A 24,655-nucleotide genomic window follows, 5' to 3' on the forward strand; every position below is an offset into this window, starting at 1 on the left:
GTACAATTCACTAGCCTTCAGGGAAAAGAAAAGAAATATCCGGGGAACCTTCCTCCACGCAATGAGCGATGGAATCGAAAAGTTATTCTTTCTCTCCTTGAGAAAAAACCTGTAAGTATTGTCAGAATTTGGGTGAATCTTTAGCTACACATCCCCCTCGCACTAATGCTAAACCATCACCCAAATTCGGCAGCGCTTCCATTGCCTATTGAAAAAAAAAAACGCTCGGTAAACGCAATAAAACGACTATACCTATCACACTGCTCTATGTCTGGAACGACACATTCTTTGGATATCCGTTAAAAGCTACTAATCCGAATTTTCGTAAAAAATATCACTTTTAAAGTAATAAATTTATGCAATTTCTCACAATCGAATAAAAAACGCGTACTCTGCAAACGAATCAACGCCTACTACCCCAAATCAATTTTAAGCGCAACTGAATATAAACTTTATCAATAAATATTATCACAAGAATTATCAACATCTGTTTGGGAAGATTAAAGGGATAATATAATTGAGACTATTTATGGATTCAAAATAGACATACTTCCGAATGTGCACATGAACAGAAGGTTAAAATAAGTAGCACGTACTGAATAACATAAAATTGATTCCTAAGTCTCATTTCTGTACATTTAGTGTTAGTGCATTACAGGTACGCTAAAAAAATTTAACTGAAAATTAATTAATTTTGTCACAAAATTTTAACGAAAAATAGAGGATTTAAGAGTTTATTTTGTCAAAAACTAAGATTTTTTTGCAACCTTGATAAGAGGATTGAACATAGAAACTAAAGATTTCTAAAATTTTTCTGATAAAACTTCAAATGCGTCGAAATGATTGAAAGAGAGAAAAATTCCAAGCTAACTAAATGAAACAACTATTTTCAGAAAAATATGACTCAACAATCATAAAACAAATTCGGATGATAATTTTTGTTAACATTGAGCATTAGAAAAGAAGTGTTTTACAAAACTAAATGGAACAACTTCTCTCACAATCTTATTTCTAATTTATTATGTTGGTTACAGTTTGAGTTACTTAAGACTTTAACCTTCCAAAGCCGCTCGCTAAATATCCGTTTCTGGAAAATTTGAGTTGTAGTTGGATTTCGTTCTCCTGGCTGTAAATGTTAACCGATTTTGATGGTATTATGTTAATTTTGTAGGTAATTTATTCTAATTACTCAATATTTCAAAGTTAAGTGGATATGTATTACCAGGTTATCAGAAACTGGTTCAAAAAGTATAAAGTACCTAAAATCAATTTTATTGTTAAAATTTTCATAACTTCTGACAGCTTTCCTGTATTTAAGTGTTTCATTGATACTTGGAATTGTCAAGAATCCATCTATCCGACAACGTATAGATATGTTGGGGTCCAATGAAAGTTTTGACCGCTATCTAAGATCTTCCGGTAGAAAAAAAATCTTACTTTGAAAAGACGACATCCAATTTTTGCTTTGCTTAGCTGTATTTCATTTCCCAATGAACCAATTTTCAAAACTTAAATTTTATTTTTTTTATTGTTAATATGATCACTATTTTCATAGAACATACTTGGTCTGTCAAAATTCCCAGTTCTTCAGTATATTGGAATGATGATAAAGAGGTTTAAAATGTGCGCTTCGGGTCATATTGACCCGAACAGCTTTGGAGGGTTAAAGACAACATCGACAACATTTCAAAATTAAATTCTAAAGTGAAATCTGAAAATTTTAATTTGGGTAAATATCTTTAATCTAGATCCTAATTTTGGTTTCTAAGTCCTGAATTCTAAGTAAAAGTTCTTAACCAGAATGCTTAAGTTGTATTTTTAAGTCGAAATCCTTATTAAAATTTATTTTTGTTTTTGGAAAAAAATGCTAAATTTTTATGTGGATCTGGAATAAAAACCAAAATATCTAAATAATATGCTTTCGAAATTTAAATGTTCATCTTATAAGGAATGTATTCGAAAAAAATGCAACACTTTGTTTTTGTGCATAACTTTTGAATGCATGAAGGGAAATTGATGAAATTTTCAGAGAAAATACCAGGCATTGTAATAAGAGATGTACCGAATATTCGGCTCACCGAATAGTTAAGCCAAGTATTCGGCCGAATAAGCCGAATAGGCCAAATCATCATTTTCCAAATTTTAAACACTAACAGACTTGTCAAATTTTTCAATTGAGTTTGGATAATTTATAAAATACTCAAAAATAATGTTGAATAATCTTCGAAATCATTAAAAACTTATGGATTCAGTAAAAGATGTAAGGTGTGTCCGTGCTTTATACTTTGATTATCGTTTATTCCATATTTTTTTCATATATCCAGGCTTGTCAATAAACATTCTATTGCTACGTAGTTTCTCTGAAAATTTCATCAATTTCCCTCTGTTCAAAAGTTTTTTACAAAACAAAGTGTTGTATTTTTTTTCCGAATACACTTCCTCATGATAATAACCTTGTTCAGTAAATTGAATCTAGAATCAAATGAAAATCTACAATTTGCTTATCACATTTAAAATTCGAGTTAGAGTTTTAGTAAAAATCATGATTTTAAACCATTTTAACATTCCCAATAAGTGCCTTTCAATCAAATGACATCAATAGATTAGATAAGTTTAGAGGAAAAATTCTAAGCCAGGACTTTGTCTCTTGAAACAGCGAAAAGTATAATTTAGTTTTTTTTAGTGTAGAGTAGCACACATTTTAAATGGTGTTCACGAATTTCATTCGATTTAGTTAAACATACATAATAATTTTCTACCTTTGAAGATAGGTTAATCTATTCTCTCTGGAGCCACCGTTCATTGACAGCACTATAGAATAACATCTTAACGTTCACAACACGAAACTAAAACTTCTAGAAAAAAAACCTTTAACAAATGTTGAACAGCAATTATGGAGTGGTTCCAACTCATTTGTTTTTTTTTTTTCAATAATGTTTTATGTTTTCCTATTTACAGTAGAAAGACAATCATTTTGGTATTTTGTCGAAAGGCAGTGTGCAGAAAAATAACGAATGACCGTTGAAAATGATTTTCATTTCATCCCATGCATGGCCATATGATCATCAACAACACTCAACGACGTATTAAATTTAGTAAAATTCTTCCAACTTGTCGTTAAGTTTTTTTGGATCATCGACACTTGTAAAAAAATGTCTGTCCATTCGCAAAGCAATGCAAGTAAAAAAGTGATCAAAGTATGATCTGATGATACGCCGGTTCATCATCGGGTAATGAGGTCGGTTGAAATGATTTTTATTGCTTTTTGGTCCAAGATTATAGCAACACATTGTCATTATTTTCGTTCGCAAGTGTTTTCATGTACGTCTTGATTATAATTTTTCGCTGAACGATGTCATACCGGAGCTATTTTTTACTAACACTAATGCTGAGTTCTACTGCAGGATGATATTCGTTCCCATATGAGAAGAAAATTCTCTTTCCATCGTATTCAACATTTCTTTGGCTTGGCGTCATTGTAGTCCTTCACCTGCCAAAGTTACTAACACAACTTACTGAAAAGTACAGTACTGAACGGTTTATTGAAAATTTCATTTCACTTTCTGTTGAAAAATTCCTTAGTACTCGATGGGTTTATGGTTTGAATCATTATAGGTTAAGATCAATCGATTTTAAACAGAAAATATTTGTTTCAATTCAAATCATACAATTATTTTTTTTTTAAATATTTCTTAAAGATTTCCTAGAAGGAAAAAAATAATTTCACCTTAAAAACACACACATTTACAACCACCTCTCGTTTTAATCCGACGAATGATCCGATCTTTTCGGCTCGGTGAATATTCTTCCGGGTGTTCATCATTGTCGTAGTTTTGTTGATGTCACCTCGTGTTGTCGATGGGAAAAAAGACCGTGAATTCATGCAACACCACCCAAGCTGGGCCGATCTCGGTTGGGGGTTGGGGATGTAAAAATCATTCGCGCTTTTCCGCGAAGTTCAGTCAGCGGCGGAAAATTCGCCATCCCTCGCGACCAGCAGGATCAGTTTGACTTTGGCGTTCGCGTGAAAATGAAAAACGCGCCGGTTTCGGGGAGATAAAGAATCGTTACCGTCTCGAGGGTTGTGAATCTTCGATTTGCTCGGCTCTTCATAATTTTTTTTTGCCCCGAAAGAAGATCGCGATCCGGATAGTTTTTCTGGCTTTTCTTTGGCTGGTGGAATTGCGTTTGTTGATTTGTGGCGTCGTCAAATTACGAGTACAACTTCTATTGCGCGTTACAACCAGTTTTTGTGAACGGTTTTGTTAGTGCTCAAGTGCATGATCTTTTGACAAGTCTAATATTTGTCGATCCAACGGTTCAAATTGGTGCTAACTTTGTCACCTTACATCTTGCTAGAACTCGTGTTGTGCTCTAAAAAAAACCTCACTCAAGTATGATGAATCTGTTTGCCAACCATAACAAAATCATCTGTTGATAAAGTAAAAAAATTCGAGAAGCAGAACGTTTCAATCAACTCAAAGATGAAATTCCTCAACGGGAGGCTAAAAATAAGCGATCGTAACTATTAATAAACGTTGTTAAGACACACACCCCCGCCGACTTCCTTCCCGAAAGCAGCTCAACGAACGGGACCGATAATCTCGCTCGAGTATTTAAATCTGTAGCGTATAGAATGATGGCACTTCGAACTTGCATGGTGTAATATGACGTTTCGTGGTTGTCTCTCGCGATGCAAAATCTTCGGCACATAACAACACATCAATTAACGCCCTCACACGCACCATTGTTTCCGGCATTGCAGTTGAGCTGATAACGACGGCCACATCGATCAAACTTGTTTACTTTCGAATCATAAATATGTGTTCTAGCCAGACAGGTCCAGATTCTAAGTTGAAAAGGTTTTCTTTTGAATTTAGGACGTTTTAACGAATTGAATCAAATATTCAAATGTTTAAGACCATACTTTCACCCTTTTACACTAAAAATTTTACTCAATTTTACTGACAATAAAAGCCTTCAACTATCTGAGATTTATTTTAACAAATAGAACTTGTTTTAAAGTGGTTTTTAGTTTTGTGTAATTTAACAACATTGTTGCTATACTGACGTGAGCACAGTAAACGCTTAAAAGTTGTACTTACAACGATGCAACAAGATCTTTGACGAAAAAAACTACCAAAAACGATTGATTATTTCTAAACAGCAACACCGTTTGAAATGACATTGCCTAATTACTAGTATTTTTAATGAAAGGCAAAAAGCGATGGGATCTTCATCGATCCAAAAAAACAAACATCGATAAATACTAAGCAGCGTTATTCAAAAAACAGAAAATAGTGGCTCCAGAGACTGGTCCATTCATTTCATCTAAGAAATTGTTTTTTTTTTATTAATCACCGTTTAACCCGCTCCATGGAGATTTTCTCCAATTAAAATTTTCAGATGATGTAAAAAATTTACCGTAGAACAAAATAAGTGTTTACAAACACGTCAGAAAATTGGCTCGCCTCCTTCGGAATTTGATCCTTGATAACTTTTGGCATTACTAATTTTTAATTGTAGATTAAGATTTATAAGTTGATATTAGCTCTGTATTGAAACTTAAATCATGACACACAGAAAAACTACCATGAGAATGGGATTTTATTAATAAGTTTTTATCAACAAATTAGTAGTACAAATGTTATGCTGATGTCAAACATTCTTTAAGAAACCATTTTTTACCTCAATTTTATTTATTTTTTGTTTCCTGTTCTTTTATTTAATCGCTCAACTCCACATTCCAACAGATTTTGAAAAATTGCACAAAGCCACATTTTTCCGAAGTGCAAATGATTTAACAGCTTCTTTTGATTACTCTGGATGCCCTGAATCCACATAAGCAATGGTTTTTTTTTCTATAAGCTTTTGTTTTCTAAAATAATTTTTAAAAATAAATCAAAATCATTTAAGAAATGTTTGACTTTTGACAAAACTTTGAAACATTACAACAAATTTTAAAACAATGGTTTATCTACTTTTCCCAAGACAGCAAGTGATTTCCCCCTCATTCTGTATCATACGGGAATTTTAATGAATATTTATAGGTTTTTGACTAAATCGAATTTTAGATAATTTTTTAACGCAAAAATCAAATCGTTTTGCAGATTTAAACAAATTGTTAAATAAAATTAAAATTTTTTAAACTTTTTTTCAGTAAGATCAGGAGTACTTGTTATTATATCTTTCCAAATATTGGAAAACTGAGGAATTTAATTATCATCAAAGTATTATTTCTAAATTGAATGAAGTATAATAAACAAATTCGGAATCTTTTTTTTTTAACTGATTCACTTTTAAACTTATACACTATAAACTGGAGTTGATAGATAAAATCTGACGAAAGATATGAGTTCAGGACGCCAAAGTTTACCAAAACAATAATTAAAAAATAAGCACAAAAATATTGTTCCCTTGAGTTATGAATTGAATTCTTTAAATTTGTTTTTAAATGATTCGACGTTTTTATAGAAAAATATGTTAAAAACTTATCTTCTTCATATTATGAAATTATTTTATCGACTATATCGGTGAAATTTTATATTCAAATTATTCTTTGTGAAAGAATATTTAAGAATTGAAAGATTATAAACGGATAGAAGATTAGAATAAGGTGAAAGATGTTGAAAATGAGCGGAAGGGTAATTTTAATTTGAAAAACTTTTCATCACATTTCATCGTTTTGTTCTTCACGGGCCTTATCTTTTTCATCATAATATTTTGTTTTGATTTTCAAATAAATTTACCAAAATTTATAGTCAAACTTTTTGTTTTGTTTTTGTAAAATTTTAGATAAGTGCGTCTATGTTTTTCAATTCTAATTTTATGTATTCTTAAAATATAATCTTCTTCCAGCGTATAAATCTAAATTTTTAATAAGAAAAACAGAGTTTCTACCGTTTGTCCTTTCCAGGAACTAATAGCTTAATTTACTGCGAAATAATATTCAGAGCTTCAAATTTTAAACTTTTAAACCTGCGCTGGATAATTTTATTTAATTTTTTTCCCTATTTAATACATTGAATTTAATTATCAACTATGTGTTTTGAAAAGGATTTGTTAAGTTCAAAATGGAAATTTCTAATCGAGAGTTGATATTTCTAGTATTCTAGCCATGATTAAATATATCTTCAAATTAGTTCAAATTCAAGATATTGCAGCGAATTTTTTGAATCAACACTTAACTTGTAAATGTAGAAAATGTAAATTAAGATGATGAGAACATAAAATACTGATTAGTTTTAGTAAAATTGATCAAAGTGTCTAGTAAACTAATGAATTTACATGAAAATTGAGGTCCTCATTTAACAAACAATTTCACTCATGCTTAAAGAAATATCCAAGATTAAATTTAGTTTTAATCTTCTTTGACAGTTTTTTTGTCAAAAATTTATGTTTCCATAATATCGTTAATGTGCTACAGTTTTGCCAAAAAAAGAGTACAATTTTATTTAATGAATTTTCAAAATTTCAAAAGATATCTCGAAAAGCATTGATTTGATCATGATTTATTTTGTGTTTTTAATTTGTGTGATGGCCAGGAGTTAGAAAATGGATTTAGAAATCTAATGTCACGTTTTTCATGCACTTTTGGTATTTTTATTTTTATTATTTTTAATTTCACTAAAAAAAAATTTTTTTTTTTAAATTTCAACGCTCGACGTTTTTAAAAGTCATGAATTAGAATATACTGAAATAAACCATTTTAATTTAAAATAAAACTTTAAAAAATCGTTTTCAAACTATAAAATTATACGGGGACAATGGAAAACATGCATTACAAAGGAGGAATTTAACAAAATTTTCTAAGACAATCGTCAATCGTTTCGAGTCGTTAGATACAAAGTCGAATGGATATGAATTTAGTTTGAAAAGCATTGGTCTTTGATGAATGTTAAAAATCATGAATCATGAATGTTACACTTATACAGCCATTATAAAGTTGAGTTAAACAACTCAGCTTTATCGCATGATGGAAAAACCTTTGGATGCTAAAATATTTCCCTCAAATGCAATTTATAGAACCAATCTGATTTAAATTAAAAAAAAATCTGATTTAAATAAAAAAAAATCGATTTTATTGATTTTTTTTTTAAATTATTGATTTTCACCCACCCTATTTTTCACTTACTTTTTTCTTGTAACACGTATACTCGAAGAGATTTGAGTTTTTTAGAAGTTACTTGGAATTTAACTACCGAATTTAAAACACATAAAACAAGTAATTTAAAGCTGTCGAGCTAACCGTTATTTTGCATTTACAGAGCTACCAGAATATAAGTTGATATTATAAAGTCTGTTTCACATAGAATCTGGTCGGATAAAATAGATCATTTCTCCACAAAGAAATAACGTACAGAAAAAGTAAAAATGTCATTTTGTAGGATTTTTATTGCACTTTAAGGAAAAAATACATAAAAATCATTCGCCAGCTTTTCGGATGAATTTTCGAACTTTTTTTGTGATACCACTTATCATTTTCTGCACAGTACTGCTGGTAACCTCATTCGCCATCTTGTTCCACCACTTTTCCATTTGAGTGGGTTTTTTCATGGTTCTGCCACATTTCTACAGTTTGCCCTTAACTATTGCCCAATATTCCTCGATGGGACAAAAATCCGGACAGTTTGGTGGATTGGTACTTTTTTCAACAAAATCGATCTTGTTCTCTTATACCACTTAACGACATCCCGGCTGTAGTGGCAGCTTGCCAGGTCCGGCCAGAACTTCACCGGACCTTTGTGGGACCGAGTGAATGGCAAAACCCTCTTCTGGGAACATTCTTCTTTGTAAACATTCTTCCCACAAATACAGATCCCTTGCCAAATCATCAACTTACGAGCAAATTTATCTGCGAAAACAAACTTGAATCTACCCGCAACATTCCCTTTACGCTTCGCAAGGCAAAATTTGTTACCGGGTATTTGTCCAAATCCATTTTGACGTAAGTTTCGTCGTCCATCAAAATGCATCCGTTGTACTTGGTCAACACTTTCTCGTACAACTTCCTTGCCCTGGTTTTGGCAACCAGGTTTTGTTTCAGCGTCCTGTTGGGGTGTTTGCTTGCATGATACAAACAAATTCGTCGAGCTGTACTGTGGTTCGTCTTGAATTTTTTCGCCAAATCACGCAAGGAGATTCCAGGATTATTGTGAACTGATCGAATTACCTTTGCTCGCAGCTTCCGATCATATGTTCCACTTTTACGCCTGGTTCGTTTTGCTCGATCCACCGTAAGGGTCTCCCGGTAACGTTGCAGCACCGAATTTACAGTCGATTTTGGATATTTCAGGAATATCGCGATCTTTACCCCTGACCACGTCGGTTTCTCTACGTGAGTGTGCAGAATTTTCTCTCGCCTATCGCGTTTCATTGTCGATAACTTTTGACTGACTGCTTCAATCTTGATGAAATTTTCACCACTAAGTAAACATCCGGATCAAAACACTGTCAATAGATTCGCGATGTGACAACTAGGGGCGCTGCAGTTAATGAAAAGATGCGACCAGATTCTATGTGAAACAGATTTTACGTTTACGATTGACATTTAAAAAAATATTTCTATTGAATATTTTTCATGTGGAAAACATTTTGAAGTGATGAAAAAAGATCTTCTAGCCACATTTTGTTACATTTTTCAATCAAAGTTTAAAAAAAGTTTTTTTATTTGAAAATTTATTTTGAGGTCGTTCGAATTAAAACCAGCATAGAAGAACCTTTTTAAAATTTGAAAAAAATTTCAATTTTTACTGAAAAAAAATGTAAGGATTCTAGAAAATTCCTGTTTTTCTGCAAACATAAGGGTGAATGATCTTGAGTGGAACTAGCCGATATCTAATCTTGAAGAGAACTATTTACTTTTCCTATAAGATCTAGACAAATATTTTTTTATAAATGTTATCAAAATGTTAAAAAAACACTTTTTCAAGATTATTGCATACAAGCTTTATATTTTTTGCTCATGAAATGAAATAATATTATTAGCAGCGCCTTTTTTTGCTGCAATTTTCACGAATCTCTGCTGACTTTGAACGTCAATTTATGAAATCCTTGACAGTTATGAACTGATTCTTAATGGCTAAAATTGTATTTAACTCAGAACAAAGCATTATTCGGGTTTTGTAACGAGTCTTCTATCAAAATATCAATTATTCGCGTAGTTTTTTTTAATTAAAATATGATCTTGAGTAGAACTATCTTTGATCATCAGTAGAACTATTAGCTTTCAAAATCAACAGAAGGTGCGCTGCCTTATGCCTAATGTTTCTCATTCAGTTTTTGCCCCTGAATTTATGCATCCTCTTTGTATTTTTCTTAAGTCGGCTTTACTACCGCTGGAAGCATAATTGTCACATGTTACATTTTGATATGTGAGGTATTTTGGTGTCTACTGCCTGCGATGAATATGTTTATTTTTTCAATAAAAACATGTATTTTAGAGTTAAAAGTAGAAAATTTCTGAATGTAACATGTGACAATTATGCTTCCAACGGTAGTTTAGGGACAGAAAAGATGTAAAATTATTTTCCAATAGAACCAAAAATTAATATAATTGGTATCGCAGCATATCAGTCTAGACACACAAAAAGGTCTATTTTTGGACACTAGAAATGTTTTTGATTCTTCAAGCAGACGGTTTCCATAGTTGGTGATATCGACCTACCTTTGTTTCTGATTTTTTAAAGCTAGTCTTTGGCATATAAAGGGACAAAAGGTTGTTGATTGAACCTAAAAAGTATCCTACAAACATCCTTTCTTGTTTCCCCCTTTGACTACTAGGACGTGGCCGGCGCCGTTATTGATCTTCTTCATAGGGAGAGCATGAGTTTTGTGCATTGTAAATTAACTGCCCTTGCACAAAATTGATGGCCTCGAACAATCACGGAGTAGCAAACATTAGCAACCATAGGTAGAACTTGTTCTGCTTAGCCACGCCAGCGATCATAGAATTCGGAATGCGTAAGTTGAGCAAAGCCTAATAAAATATGTTATCTGAGGTTTTTTTTTAATTTTGATAATTTTTTGTATCTACACAGCATTTCAAGTTCAATGATTTAAGGTGGATATGAGTAGTCAACCAAGCTAAGCTAGACATGTTTTTGATTCTTCCATTCAGAGGGAAGACTGGAAAGAGGAGGAAGGCTTTCATTTTTTTTTTGCATATGTAAATCGAGAACTAATGAAGCCAATAAAGGTAAAGTCAAAATTTCAGAATAAGAATTAATCCTCATTGCAATTACTATTCGAATTTTAAGAAGCTTTCATTAAAAGTGGTTGTTCTTGATGTTGAAATTTCAATTAAAAACGATATACTAATAAACAAAAATGCAATAATTTTTATCAAAATTTCTTCAATTCTACAAAGTGTAGCAAAGCACACCGGGTCAGATATTTTTTTACTACATTACGATTAAGTTGGTAGCCTGGTATTGAAAACCTAACCGATTTACTTGTGGTCGATGTTCACATTCGAGCTCGAACTCATGGAAATCGGTTTAGGAAATAATTGTTTGATCAACCGAGCAAAATACCTAATGTTTTCATAATTTCAAAATATAAATAAATTTTAGAAAAACGATTCTTCCAATATAAGATACAACGAATCGAAGTCAAAATTGGATATCTTTCTTGAAGTAAGAAAAAAATTTGAATGTTTTATTTTGTGAAAAACTTTGGCTAAGTTTCTGTTACCTAAAACATTATTTTTTTAACTTGAAAATCTTTAAAAATGACATTTAATTGAAGTTTTCACAACTCCCCAAAGAATAGGATTGAAAGCTATTAGATATGTTGACAGTTCAAAATGGTTCCACTCAAGATCATAGTTTAGTTCCACTCAAGATCAGAATTCTTTCTGCATTAAAACAGCTCTAGAGTTATTGAGATTTCCTCTTAAAAATTTTACAAATCATCATTAGAAAGAAAACACCAAGATCTACCGCTGAACCAAAAAAAATCTTTTAGATGTAACTCATATCGATACTGCTTGATCAACTGTTTCGAGTTGCGTCGAATTGAGCCATTTAGTTCCGCTCAAGATCGTTTACCTTATATGATTGCACATGATAAAAAGTTATTATGGAATGTTTAACAATAAATACAGTATAAATATCAGAAACTACCAATAAAAAACAGCAAGATATTAAGCCATTTTTTTCTTGTGACAAACATAACATAGTGCTGTTTTTTTTGGAAATTTCAACAAAAATCTTCATAGAATACTTAATGCAGTTGATTATCATGAATTTATTGATCTTGTTGATTTTTGGCCCTCTCACTTCCTAAGATCAAGATTCGTTATACTTGAAGCTCTCATTTGCTTTAAGCTCTATCGGTATAATCAACGAAGATGGAACTTCTTCTATACATGTTGTTATTCGAATGTTCGTCAGCTTTCACTGATATAGAAATACAGTTTTGACTGTTGGTAGTGGCTCCAGAGAGTGAAATCTACCTGACCAAAGTATGGAAAAGTAGCGGAACTTGCTTTGGCCTATTGTTTGATTTCGTCTATTTTTTTGTTTTTTTGAACTGTCTTTATTTGTTGGATTTTAATTTTTTTAAACAAATTTGTTAGTGGTACATGGTAATTTACTTTTCACTGTTGATAGTAGAAATAATAATACAATATTTTGAGTCGAGTTTTTTATCAGATCGGCAAAAATAATCTTATGTTATCAATAGAATCTCTTATTAAAAAGTTATTTATACGTACATATAATACATAAGTGACCGTCTATTTAGGAAATAATAGTCAATTTGAAACAAATCTTAGATGCAAATCCTAAACAGCTACCATACCACCGATATCATTTTAAACTTCTGTTCTATGTTTGAAAGCACTGAAAAATTGTCTGTTATCATGCTAAAACTTTATCCAAAATCCAATTTTTTACGGTCGTCATGGAAGGAGATGGGTCTCACTCAACTTTCTTTCCATTTTCTTTGAGCTTTAAATACATCTGAATTCATTCTTAACGTTACATGTCCTTAACTAGAAATGACGCTCTGAAAGTAGCAATGAGAGGCACACCTAATTATCGTACAATTAAATTCAATAACTTTTAAAACAGTGACTGTGATACGAATGATTTCAAAAACCGTCACCGTCGATTGTTAAGACGGCTAAAGTCGATGTCGTATGAGCGAGCATATTCGCCGTCGTCGTCCAAGTGTGAAACAAGGCGGGGAGCCAAGTGTCGCATTTTGGTTGCCGGCAATTTCATTCTAATTACTCATCTCTGAGCTGCCAACATTGCTTAGCAGTAGCTACGGTATTTTGTTTTTGGTTTTTGTTGTCGTCTTCGTCTTCGCCGTCTTCGTGAAAAGTGTGCCCATGAACTTGCAAGAGGACACTGTTTGAAAATTTTCCTCCCTCTTTGATCTGCGCTACACTGAACAGCTGTCGAAGTCGATCGTCAAACTAGGTATACTCGCTGAGTTGTCTAGCTAGCTGAACAAACTGAGAGAGTGGTGAGAAGACATTTTAAGACTAATATGTTATTTTCTTACTTTTTCAACTGGATACCAAACATGTTGGATTAACTTTTTGCAATTGTCCCTACTACTATTTTGATTTTTTTACTTCTTCTGACAATTTTACCTGAAAATTAATATCATGGTTATGTTCTATGGCTGACTGAAAATGTCTCTACGCCCGAATGATAGCAGCAGCTGGGGCAGTGCTCAAAATATTTTCCCATGAGTTATTGTTCGAGCAATTAAAAATCGTTTTTCCCAATTCATCAGAGACAGACAGCCTTTCCCGGTGGCCAAAACTTGATAGCATCGCCTTCCAATTAAACCAATTTGTAAAGTCCAAAAATAGTTACCGAACCAATATGAGACAACCAACCCTCTCTCTCTCTCTCTGTGTTGTACAGGTGAAAAACAACGAAAATGCGGGAGCCAAATGAGGAAAAATAACAACCCTTCTTAACAGACGACAACAACAACAACAACGACAACAACAACAACAACAGTGACGTCAACAAATGACAAAGACAAACTGCGCCATAGTCTGTTAAACTAGTCTAGTTTGGTGTTTTTCCAATTTCCTTTCCACAAGACGTGTCTCGAACAATGTTGGATAGTTTAATTTTCGGTGCTCGTTATTTCGGAAATGACATTAAACCTTGTTAGGATAAGTCAATGCAAAGGTGCTTCGTGCGTCATAAGACATCTCTAATTTTTTTTTGTAGAAGGAGGAGTGCAAGAGTGTTCGATGACATGTGAACAATTACCGGTTTGTTAGAAGGCGAAATCACAAGTTAGTAACAGCCTGCGAAAACGGGAAAAATGACCAACGAAAAGGATAGTAAAGACGCCTGTAGCAGGTGCAGCAGTCATAGCAGCTGTTGTGCTGCCTGTCATCATTACTGTGCTCTCAACAGCCTGGATGACATCCAGGTGGTGGCCCTGGATGAAGACAGTTCCAGAGCCAGTACCTCATCAACAACAACCACAACTCTCAGTCAATCGTTTCTGCAACGGCTCACGTTCAGCGGGCTCATCAGCAACAATCCCAAAAATAGTAACAGTCACAGCCGGAACATTTTCCTTAGCATAGTTAATGCTCTCGGGCATCATCAGCATCATCCTAGCAGTATCAGTAGCAACACCCCCAAAACAATTACTGGTAGTAGTACTAGTAGTAGCACCAGCTTAACCAGTTCTAGCAGTAGTAGTAACAATTGTAGCAACTGTTGCCTGCAATGTAATCGAATGAATTCCGGAGGCGCCTCCACAAGCATCAAATCCGACAGCGTCAAGCGCAAGATCTGAAAGTATTCCCCCATGCAAAATTATGTTCAATGGCTTTCATCGTTCCTCCTGGCTTGGTTTTTGCAGCTTTTCAGGCTTACGGCTTTACGCTATTCACGGCGGCAGTTTGGCAATTCATATTCTCATTTCTGGGATAAAAATGGCAGAATTTTTAAAAGATATTTAGGTGTAAGGATGATGATCAAATAAACAATTTGCAGGATAGCTTGATTTGACTAAAACATAGAAGCAACATTTTTTGTTTAAAATTCTGCATTTCTTAGTCATTTGAAATATCGATATTTCCAATTTCGTTTAGATTCCCCCCTTGGTGATTTTTGAGATTCAAAAAACCGAAGTTTTGAGCGCTTTGAGGCACCCCTAAATCAAGTCCGATTCAACTTAAACAAACTTAAACAAATTCGTATAAAATCTCGATTTTAAAATCGTGGCTCCATAGAGTAGTTGATTATAACTTTTCAACGATTGTTCAACATTCAATATTTTGTGAGATTTATTTTTAATTTTAATTCATTTTTTTTGTCCCTTTAAGCGCCTTTGTTTTCTATTATTTTCATTTCAGTGATTTTCATATTTCTTCAATGGCTTTGCAAACCTGTTTAAAAATGATTGAACAACTTTAATCAATTATTAAGTTTTAAATTTCGAAGAAAAATGGTTTACAAGTTGCTTGAAGCAAATTATGCTCCTTTTTAACAGTTTTATTGAAAAAGAGGGCAAAATTAAATTAAAGGATCCATATAAAGTCCTCGATTGCCTAAATAATGTTTCAAAAAACTCAAAATGTCTATTTTCAGCAATTTTTTGTTTGTCTTTATTTAAGAGGTTTCCAGCAATAGGCTGGTTCACCTCTGTTTTCTGCAATTGTTTAAATAACACTATATCCTCACGGATATTGCATGTAATTGCATTTGAAATCAACAGAAATTTTTTGTCTTGTCGATTTCATGTCAATCGGAGCTGAAAATTCATAAGGCGAGTACCGCGGTAAAACGCGTTTGAATTTTTTTTCTCAGTGTTCCCAGTGTTCCCAGTTCCCATGCTGAGAACTGATTCGGAAATATGAAACGAAATTTTAATTCCTTATTTTTAATATGAGTTAGAGAGACTCTTTATCAAGGTTTTGGATAAATATAAATGAAATTAGTTTCAAGCTTTACGTGAAACTTGGCAGATGGAAACTTATGAGGCCGGGGAAGGTTCCTATAAAAGTTTGGGACCCCTCCCTCTCACTGGAAGGGGGAGCGGAGTCTTTCAAATAAAAGTAACAAGTCTGCATAACTCGAGAACTGATCAAATGGTGTCAAATTCGGCATGGAGATGTATTTTGGTACGAGAAATATTTTTATGATGGTTAAGTACCCCTCCCTCCTTCCAGTGGGGAGATAGGAAGGGGGAGGGGAGCTCTCTTTCAATTTTTTCATAGCTCGAGAACTAATCAAGCAAATGGAACCAAATTTGGCATGTAAGGGTATTTGAGCGCAAGAAATATGGAGTTACAGAAAGGAGTTACAGAAGGGAGAATAAAACCGAATTTGGCATCGGATGAACATATTTCTATGATTATATGAAACCTTCATTTCTTGCAGTAGGACCATAGGATTGAAGATATCGGAAGGGAGCAGAAATATTGCCATACACTTTTTTTTTGCATAACCCGAGAATTTATCTAACAAATGGACGAAATTTTAGATCGGAAATTATTTTTATATGGTTCTTTGAATATTTGAGACACCACCCTTCTTCCATTGAGTAGGAAGAGAGAAGGATGACTTTGTTATAGATCCTTACGCTTTGCAGTGTGGAGAAGGTAGGAAAGAAAGTGGTTCTACATAAGTTTTTTCTTAAAGCTTTAAACATATCAACCAATGGGATGAAATTTGATATGAGAGGGTTTTGGGTACGAAAAAATGGGTACCTTTGATTATTAGAGACCCCGACTTCATTCCAGCAGTGGTTGATGGGAAGGACAGGCTGCATAAATCGGGAACATATCAAAGGGATCATATTTTATTTAAAAAAAAAGGTTGTTTGCGTATGCAGGGTGGCCACAGAACCGGGAAAACCGGAAATTGGAAATCGAACCGGGAAAACCGGGAATTTAGACCCAAAACCGGAAAAATTAATAAAAGGAAAACGAAATCCAGTTTTGGTTCCAAGATGAGGGATACAAACCAAAATTAAAAATTCAGAATTATAATTTAAATGTCATAGACAGAATTGAACAGTTCAAAAAATGTGTAAGAGAAATATCATAAGTTTTTTAATTTATTAACTACTCTGATCTCTCTTCAATTACCCCTCTTAATTGAAAAAAAAACCACCAATTTTACCTAAACCCAGAGTTAAAAACTGCCTCGAAGAACGAGATGAGAAACTCAAAAAGTCTCCTAACTTTTTTTCAAAAATCGCACATCATGATTCATTTAAAAAAACTATCAATCATGTGAAAACAAACGAGTCCGAGTTAAATTTTTGTTTAAAATTTTGAAATTTTAAAAAGATGCTGATATTTTAACTTTCGAGTGATAATGTTTCATTCGAGAGTTAAACACAAGACAATCATCTTTACGCACGGCACGGTGTTTTTTGTAGCTTAATAATAATAAATTTGACTTTGCTGAGTTAAAAAGGAAAGGAAACCAAAAAAAAATACCTTGGATATGTTGAGGTTCCTTTGCAAATTTGCAAAAATCGTTACAAAAATTAAAAAGACACGAATGCCACAAGGATAGTAAAATGTCATTAAGAAAACCATTAAAAGAAATACAAAAATTAAAATAGAATAGTCATATGAAATTTTAGTAACACTGTTTAGAATTTTTAACGTGTGCTTATGTCGGTAGAAGACACTGAGTAAATTCTTTAAAATGTTAAAATGATTAAACATTGCATGGTACTTTACTTAACATACACATATTTGTGTTTCGAGTAAAGTATTTCAACAAAATAACAGAATATTGCGATAAAATTGATTAATTTACTTTTTTGAGGGCGACATATCCAAATACGCAGTTTGGTTTTTTTCTGCTAACTCTAGTTTTTGAAATTCAAGTGTTAATTTATGAAATTTTTTATTGAAATTTTAGAATTTTTTAAAAAACTTAAATCGAAGGTTACGAATCAATAATAAACTTTTTCGAAGACCGCGAGTAGTTTAAACTTCTGAGAAAACTGAGGCGTCCTTCAAGTTTATACATCACAGTTGGTTATATTTGAGAATTAAAAGATATAAAAAAAAAATTTAAAATCAAAATAAATCAAATATTTTTTCCAAAGCAAAAGTCGAAAAATTCGCAGCCTCCAATAAAGTTGTTGTTGAAGTTTGAATCTTTGATAACAAATGCTCATGAATATTCTTCAATGATGTCTAAATTAGTTATATTTTTTCTATTGTATTTTAAACACCACAGGAAGTTTTTTCAAGTATTGTTTCTTTGAAACTAGAAATGCTAGGTAATTTATTATTCCTCTGTCAAATGAAGGACTATAAATAGATTTCAAATGAGTTTTTGTTTTTTAAAGAGGGTTGTCGGTTTATTAGTTATCAATGATCGACTTAGCTCAAAACTTTAAAAAAAACCCAAGAACCTGACAAATGATTTGAATTCAAGACGGCAAAATCAATTTTTAAAACAATGGCTTTATTTATTGTAATCTGCATTTTATAACTAAGCTTTAAAGTTAAAAAAAAATATGTACACTGTTAAGTCTCTTTGATTTTCAAAACCTTATTCGTACACTTTTCAAATTACTTTTGGCATAAATCCTTAGAGTTAGCCTTAGCTTACCATGTGTTTGAAAAAATGTATATGATTTTTCTACTACAAAATATGTTATAACTTCATCATTAACCGGAACAGTTATTTGTTCATAATTTATACCCAAAAAACTGACTCAAAATAAAAATATATGTTGAACAATTAACTGTAACTTTTTTCACTGAAATCAAATTCACATTTTTTTGCATAACAAAGCTAACCATCTACTGAATGAACCATACAAACGTTGAGAATATTTTTAATGCAAAAATATTTTACTTTGCAAAAAAATTGATCTGTGTAAATTATTTATGAGCTAAGTTGGATCTCATTGGTGTTAGGCATAATTCGTGTAATATTTGCGCATAAAAAAATTATGTATGAAATCACTTTTTTTAAATATAAATATAGTTTAAATGAAGAGTTAATCACCGTAAATTTTATTTTTGTGAAATTATTTATCGGCTATATCGGTGAAATTTATATTCTTTGAGAAAGAATATTCAAGAATTGAAAGATTATAGACGGATAGACGATTAGAATAAGATGAAAGATGTTGAAAATTGAGCGGAAGGGTAATTTTTGAGGAACAAATCGATGAAATGTGATGAAAAGTTTTCAAATTAAAATTACCCTTCCGCTCAATTTTCAACATCTTTCATCTTATTCTAATCTTCTATCCGTCTATAATCTTTCAATTCTTGAATATTCTTTCTCAAAGAATATAAATTTCACCGATATAGCCGATAAATAATTTCACAAAAATATAAATATAGTTTTCAATTATTTACCGAACTGAATCATACTAAAAATATTTTTTTAAGTTCGAGACCATATATGAAGTAGAGGATTTAGATTTAGATTTTAAAACATTTATGGCCGCTACAAAATTTAAATTGTTTCTTTTTAATTTTTTTTTTTTTAAATTTGCCAATTCAATTTTAAATCAAAATTATGTATATCTTGAACTTAAAATTCGTAGGTCCTAAGGTTCGTTTTTTTAAATAGTATATCTAGTTTAATTCAAGTTGTGATCAATTTAAACTGCAGAATAATAAATTAGAATTTTACTACGCTATGAAAATAAAAAAAAAAAGGTTTCTAATTTTTATTGATTTACGATAATTAAAATATCATAATTTAGAATATTTTTATGAATTTTGTTTGAATATTAATTTCAAAATCGAAATTCCTTAATTTGAAATAAAAAAAAACAATGGGTGAATCTGAATTGAATAAATGTTTTTAATTTTTTTTCATCTCAAACTTCGATATACTGTTTGATAATTTCTAAAACTGTTAAATCAAGACGATTCAACTCGTTTTAATGGTTTTTCAAAATTTACTCTTAATTAGTCATGGGCAATTTTTAGATTAAAAAAGAAACAGGGAATCATGTCCTTAAATCTCATATTTACAGATTTTTTAAAATTGGTAAAGTTACATTTATATGACGGTCTATTTTCAAGATCTTCATGATTGTTGGTACATATTCAAACATTAAAGAAAAGTTTATAGAATCAAACAATGCCTAAAAATTAGTGCTCATAATTACCCCGTATTTTGAAAAACATGGAGAAATTATAAACATTCCTCAGTGAATCAGTGAGATAAGTTTTTAGTAAAAATTTATATTACACTTGAAGATGAATTTATTACTGAATGTAAAACCTCTGGAAACAACATTTTAACTAAATTTACAGTGACGAGAGAGTTATATGATTGAACGCCCTTAGAACTGTTTCGAATATTCTCAAAAACGTGGATTTTGTGAGCTGTAGTAACACACTTAGTATCTGTAACTTATGAAAAAATGATAGAATATCACATGACGAATGATTGATTGAAAAGTCCTGATACACCATTTAATATTTTTTGTAAACATGGCCATGAAACCCATAATGATTTTGTGTAGGATGGTTTTTTTCATCATTTTAAGAAAATGTGATAAAAACCTTAAAATAGAATCGAGTTAGTCTAAGTGTTCAAGGATTTGAGTGTTAGGAAACAACCAAATCAATGAAATATTTTGAAAATTTTGCTATATTCCGGCGAAAATGGACAATAAAAGTCTGGAAAACTTTATATTTTTGACCGGGAAAACCGGAAAAAACCGGGAATTTCAAAATGAAAATGTTGTGGCCACCCTGCATATGTCCCTTTTCAGGGCGAAGTCGGGAAGAAAGAAACAGGTTTTATTCATAATTTATTTGACATAACGCGTAACTCTTATCACACGACGCTTTTGAAGTTGCACATAAATAAACAGTGATTTATGCAAACTTCATCGTTGGTCGTCTATGAATCGATTACCAATAAACTCTTAAAAAACTCAAGCTTTATTTATTTCTCGTTCTAAAAGTATGCTTGAACCTCTCGATTTATTCCTAAATAATGAAGTTTTTGAGTTTTTAGATAAAATAAATAGTCTATGACCTATGTGTTATTTTTGATAATAACTTCAATTGGGATATAACATCATTGAAACTGCTAAATATTAACACAAGTCACTTAGATATACAATCAAAGATCAAACTATTGAAAACTTTCGTTCTCCCTCATTTTATGTATGGTGGATTTATCACTTCTAATGCTCAAATCAATTTTATAGATTGACTTCAATTTGCATTAAATGCCTACGTACGGTACGTGTTCAGACTTTCACGGTTTTCTAGAGTAATCTCCAAAAATTTCTTCATGGATGCGATTTCAAAAACTTTTTCTGCTATCGATCGTATATGGTAATGCACAGCATTATTATTTGTAAAAAACATTTTTGTTTATACTCAGTTTGAAACGTATCAACTTGTTAGGGCTAGGAAAAGCTACTCTACGTTTTGCTTGCCCGGCTGGGCGTTCACTATATTGGTCTCCAGGAGATGACGATTTTGGCGGGACTTTTCTCCCAAACTCTGCTGCACGGGTGGAGCTATGTCAACTAAATGAAGATTATGTTAAATGAAACTATGAATTTTGTGAGGGAAATTTAACTACTTTGGGAACATCATATGTACAAAAAAATAGCACACTAGAACTGGTTTAGATGAGGACCATACAATTTGATTTTATTTTTCATCGTATTGGGGTTTTTATGGAAAAGAGTCACCTTTTGCATGAGAGGGCAGATTTACCACAATATCACTGATTAAGGATTAAAAAAAAGGGGAATATGTACTTGCGCTCGGTAGATTTATTGATGTGTTTGCAAAACTCGATGCGGCCGTGATGCTCGTTGGTCGACTCGTTGGGAGACGGTTGATGGGCTGGCGGTGACAAGCTCGACGATGACGATCCAGAAATTGGGAGAGGACCAAACGACGGATTTTCCTTGGCAGTTGATTGTTTCAGGCGAATATTTCCAGGCAGTAATGGTCTGTGTTGACGTAGACCAGAATAATCTCCTCGTGGAATTTGGGTCTATGTTGACGGAGACCTTTATAATGTCCACATGAATTTAAGGTCAATTTTTACGGGGACCTTAATCATGTCCAGGGAGTGGTGCCCAGGTGAACACAGGAAACTCGCGCGTGGCTTACGAGACGGCAGGTCTGGCGATGGCTTTGCCTTTCGCTGATTTTTGGGATGGACGGTGAAATAGTCTTTGGTTTTTCCTAGTCACATCACTTCACGATTTGCCATCTTCATATAGTGGTTGAGAGGCTTAATCCAATTGCGCACTCGCTGTTCACCAGTGACTTACTTGTCACAAATAACGGGGTATGGCGTGGAAAAGTATCGTATTTCCTAAACTCACTCCCGGACTAATCGATCGATATTTTAGAAAAGAGGCCTGCTTTACTTTCGGAGGTCCTATATATACCTTTGATTCACGTCCTTTCCTTTTCATTTCCGCCCATCAAATCCTGTCCCCATCGTTGACGTCTTCATTGATTGACAGGAACAGTACAATTTATCTTTATGGTTGGTGTCTGATTTTTCAAATTCGATGTTTTTTTTTTCAAAATATACATTATGGCATGTTCAAATTCAAATTTTTAATGCGATGTTCCCATTTTTTATGAATTATTAATAGTAATATATTTTAATAGTCCTAACAAAATGTTTTATTTTTACATACATAACGAATAGAATAAATAACTACCTAATTATAAAAAAAAACTAAACAACAAAAAACAAAGAAACGGAAAATTTTATAAATAACAAAAAAATTAATTTATCTTATGGCGACACCAACCTGAGGCTACTAAACACAAATTATGACATATTTGTATTTAGGAATTTACGGACAATTACAAAAGAAATATAACAATTTTTTTAAAGACATTAAAACCAGTTTACCCGAGCAGCAGAATTCTAATTGTAACTAGCAGAAGGCTAATTACAAGTTATATAAAAAAATGATCATAAAACATGAAATGCTCACAAAATTTCGAAACACGCTTTTTTATAAGAACACTGTTACAATCGTTAGCGCCGTTAGTGAAACAAATTGATGTAATTGGTAAAATCCTACAGATAATAATTTCATTCCTCAGGTTCAAATTCGATTGGTATTTTTGCAGTTTTGAAACCTGGCTGTGGCTCCAGAGGATAATTGATTTCGATTTTCAAGATTTAGGATTCAAGATTCCAGACTTCAAAAATCAGATTTGCAATAAATACATGATAATTACAATATTTCGGCAGGTTTTGTGAAAAAAGTGGGTTAATTGTTAATTTCATCTACCCATGTTATTCTTATATAACATTTTCATTACTTCATAGCCATGCAAGCACGCACTAACAACATTCTTCAGCGATCATTTGCATAATTTCCGTTTCGAACTGAAGGACTCGGCCAAATAATGCCTTCCTTTGCCCTTTACATTTTGATCTTCCGACGCACCCCAAATATCCCACTGCCCACCTGCAGTGTGTTATGTGAATCCTCACTTTGAGAAAATTAGTAACCACAGGAATCAGCCTCGCCGCTACGGCCCCGATGGGCGTCCGTTGCGGATTTCCAGCGGCCATCGGCAGTCTGCCGCGTGGCCAGTTTTGCATTTCTACTCCAACTATGCCGGCCGGCTGGTCTTGGGGGCAGGCGATCACGACTTCTTCAACACCGAAACCTATCCGCTCGAGAGCATTCGGGAGTTTGAGTCGGTGTCCAGCGCTTGGAAGCGTCTGCTAGCCAATTTGCTCAAGAAAGGTCAGCTTATTGGGCTTCTAGGAGGGGGAAAAGGTTTCGATACGATCACCACCACCAATTGGAAATTTATACAAGTCTTTTGTTAATCAATTAACTTACATTTCGTCTTTCGTTTCTTTCAGAAGAGGACGAGTCACAGATATTTGTCAAGTTCTTCCGATTCCACAAGTGCTATGATCTGGTGCCAACCTCGGCCAAGCTGGTCGTTTTCGACACGCAGCTGCTGGTCAAGAAGGCATTCTACGCGCTCGTCTACAATGGCGTTCGAGCGGCTCCCCTCTGGGACTCCAAGCGGCAGGAATTCGTCGGCATGCTGACGATCACCGACTTTATCAAGATTCTAAAAATGTACTACAAATCGCCGAACTCGTCGATGGACGAGCTGGAAGAGCACAAGCTGGAAACTTGGCGAAGTAAGTTTGACCATCAGGAAAAAAGTTTCTCTCAGTAAACTTAACCTCATTTCTATTCTCTTTCAGGTGTGCTTCAGGAGGAAGTTAAGAAATTAGTTAGTATTGGCCCCGACGCGTCGTTGTACGATGCCATCAAAACGCTTATCCACAACCGGATTCATCGGTTACCGGTCATAGACCCGCAAACTGGCAATGTGTTGTACATATTAACCCACAAGAGAATACTTAGATTCCTGTTTTTATACGTAAGTTTTGACTTTATTCGCTACCTATTGCATTATATTGAATAACTTGTCCCTTGAGTAAAAAATATCTTCAGTATAAAAGATAACTAAATGTTAAACATGTGTAAAAAAAATCTGAATGGCTAGAACTAGAAATCTTTAGCCGCACTCGAATTCCCATTACATTAGCCCTTCGATGCTACAGAATAAAAAGTTTCGCGTTACAAATCTAAATTTCAGGTCAAGAAATATGCTACACACTTGACGAATGACAATTACATACAGTATTCGGGATATTTTCGTTAAAAAGTATTTCTT

The 24,655-nt window shown here is 33.0% G+C and overlaps 2 protein-coding genes across 6 annotated transcripts in view; both read left to right on the forward strand.

Moving 5' to 3' along the window:
• Window positions 1-24,655, forward strand: part of LOC129754581 (uncharacterized) — a 318,099-nt gene that overhangs the window by 281,768 nt on the left and 11,676 nt on the right. For 4 of the 5 annotated variants that reach the window (XM_055750722.1, XM_055750719.1, XM_055750721.1 and 1 more), the window contains 2 exons: window positions 23,823-24,113; window positions 24,180-24,358. In XM_055750722.1, coding sequence (XP_055606697.1) covers window positions 23,823-24,113; window positions 24,180-24,358 — 470 coding nt within the window. The remainder of the gene's footprint in view (window positions 1-23,822; window positions 24,114-24,179; window positions 24,359-24,655) is intronic. The other variant, XM_055750723.1, reaches the window with a different exon arrangement.
• LOC129754584 (uncharacterized protein DDB_G0271670-like) lies at window positions 3,982-15,357 on the forward strand. Its single transcript, XM_055750725.1, has 2 exons — window positions 3,982-4,394; window positions 13,887-15,357. The coding sequence occupies exon 2, from the start codon at window positions 14,302-14,304 to the stop codon at window positions 14,785-14,787; it is 486 nt and encodes a 161-aa protein (XP_055606700.1). The 5' UTR covers window positions 3,982-4,394; window positions 13,887-14,301; the 3' UTR covers window positions 14,788-15,357.

The sequence above is a fragment of the Uranotaenia lowii genome, chromosome 3 (genome assembly GCF_029784155.1).
Source record: "Uranotaenia lowii strain MFRU-FL chromosome 3, ASM2978415v1, whole genome shotgun sequence".
Classification (NCBI taxonomy): Eukaryota; Metazoa; Arthropoda; class Insecta; order Diptera; family Culicidae; genus Uranotaenia; species Uranotaenia lowii.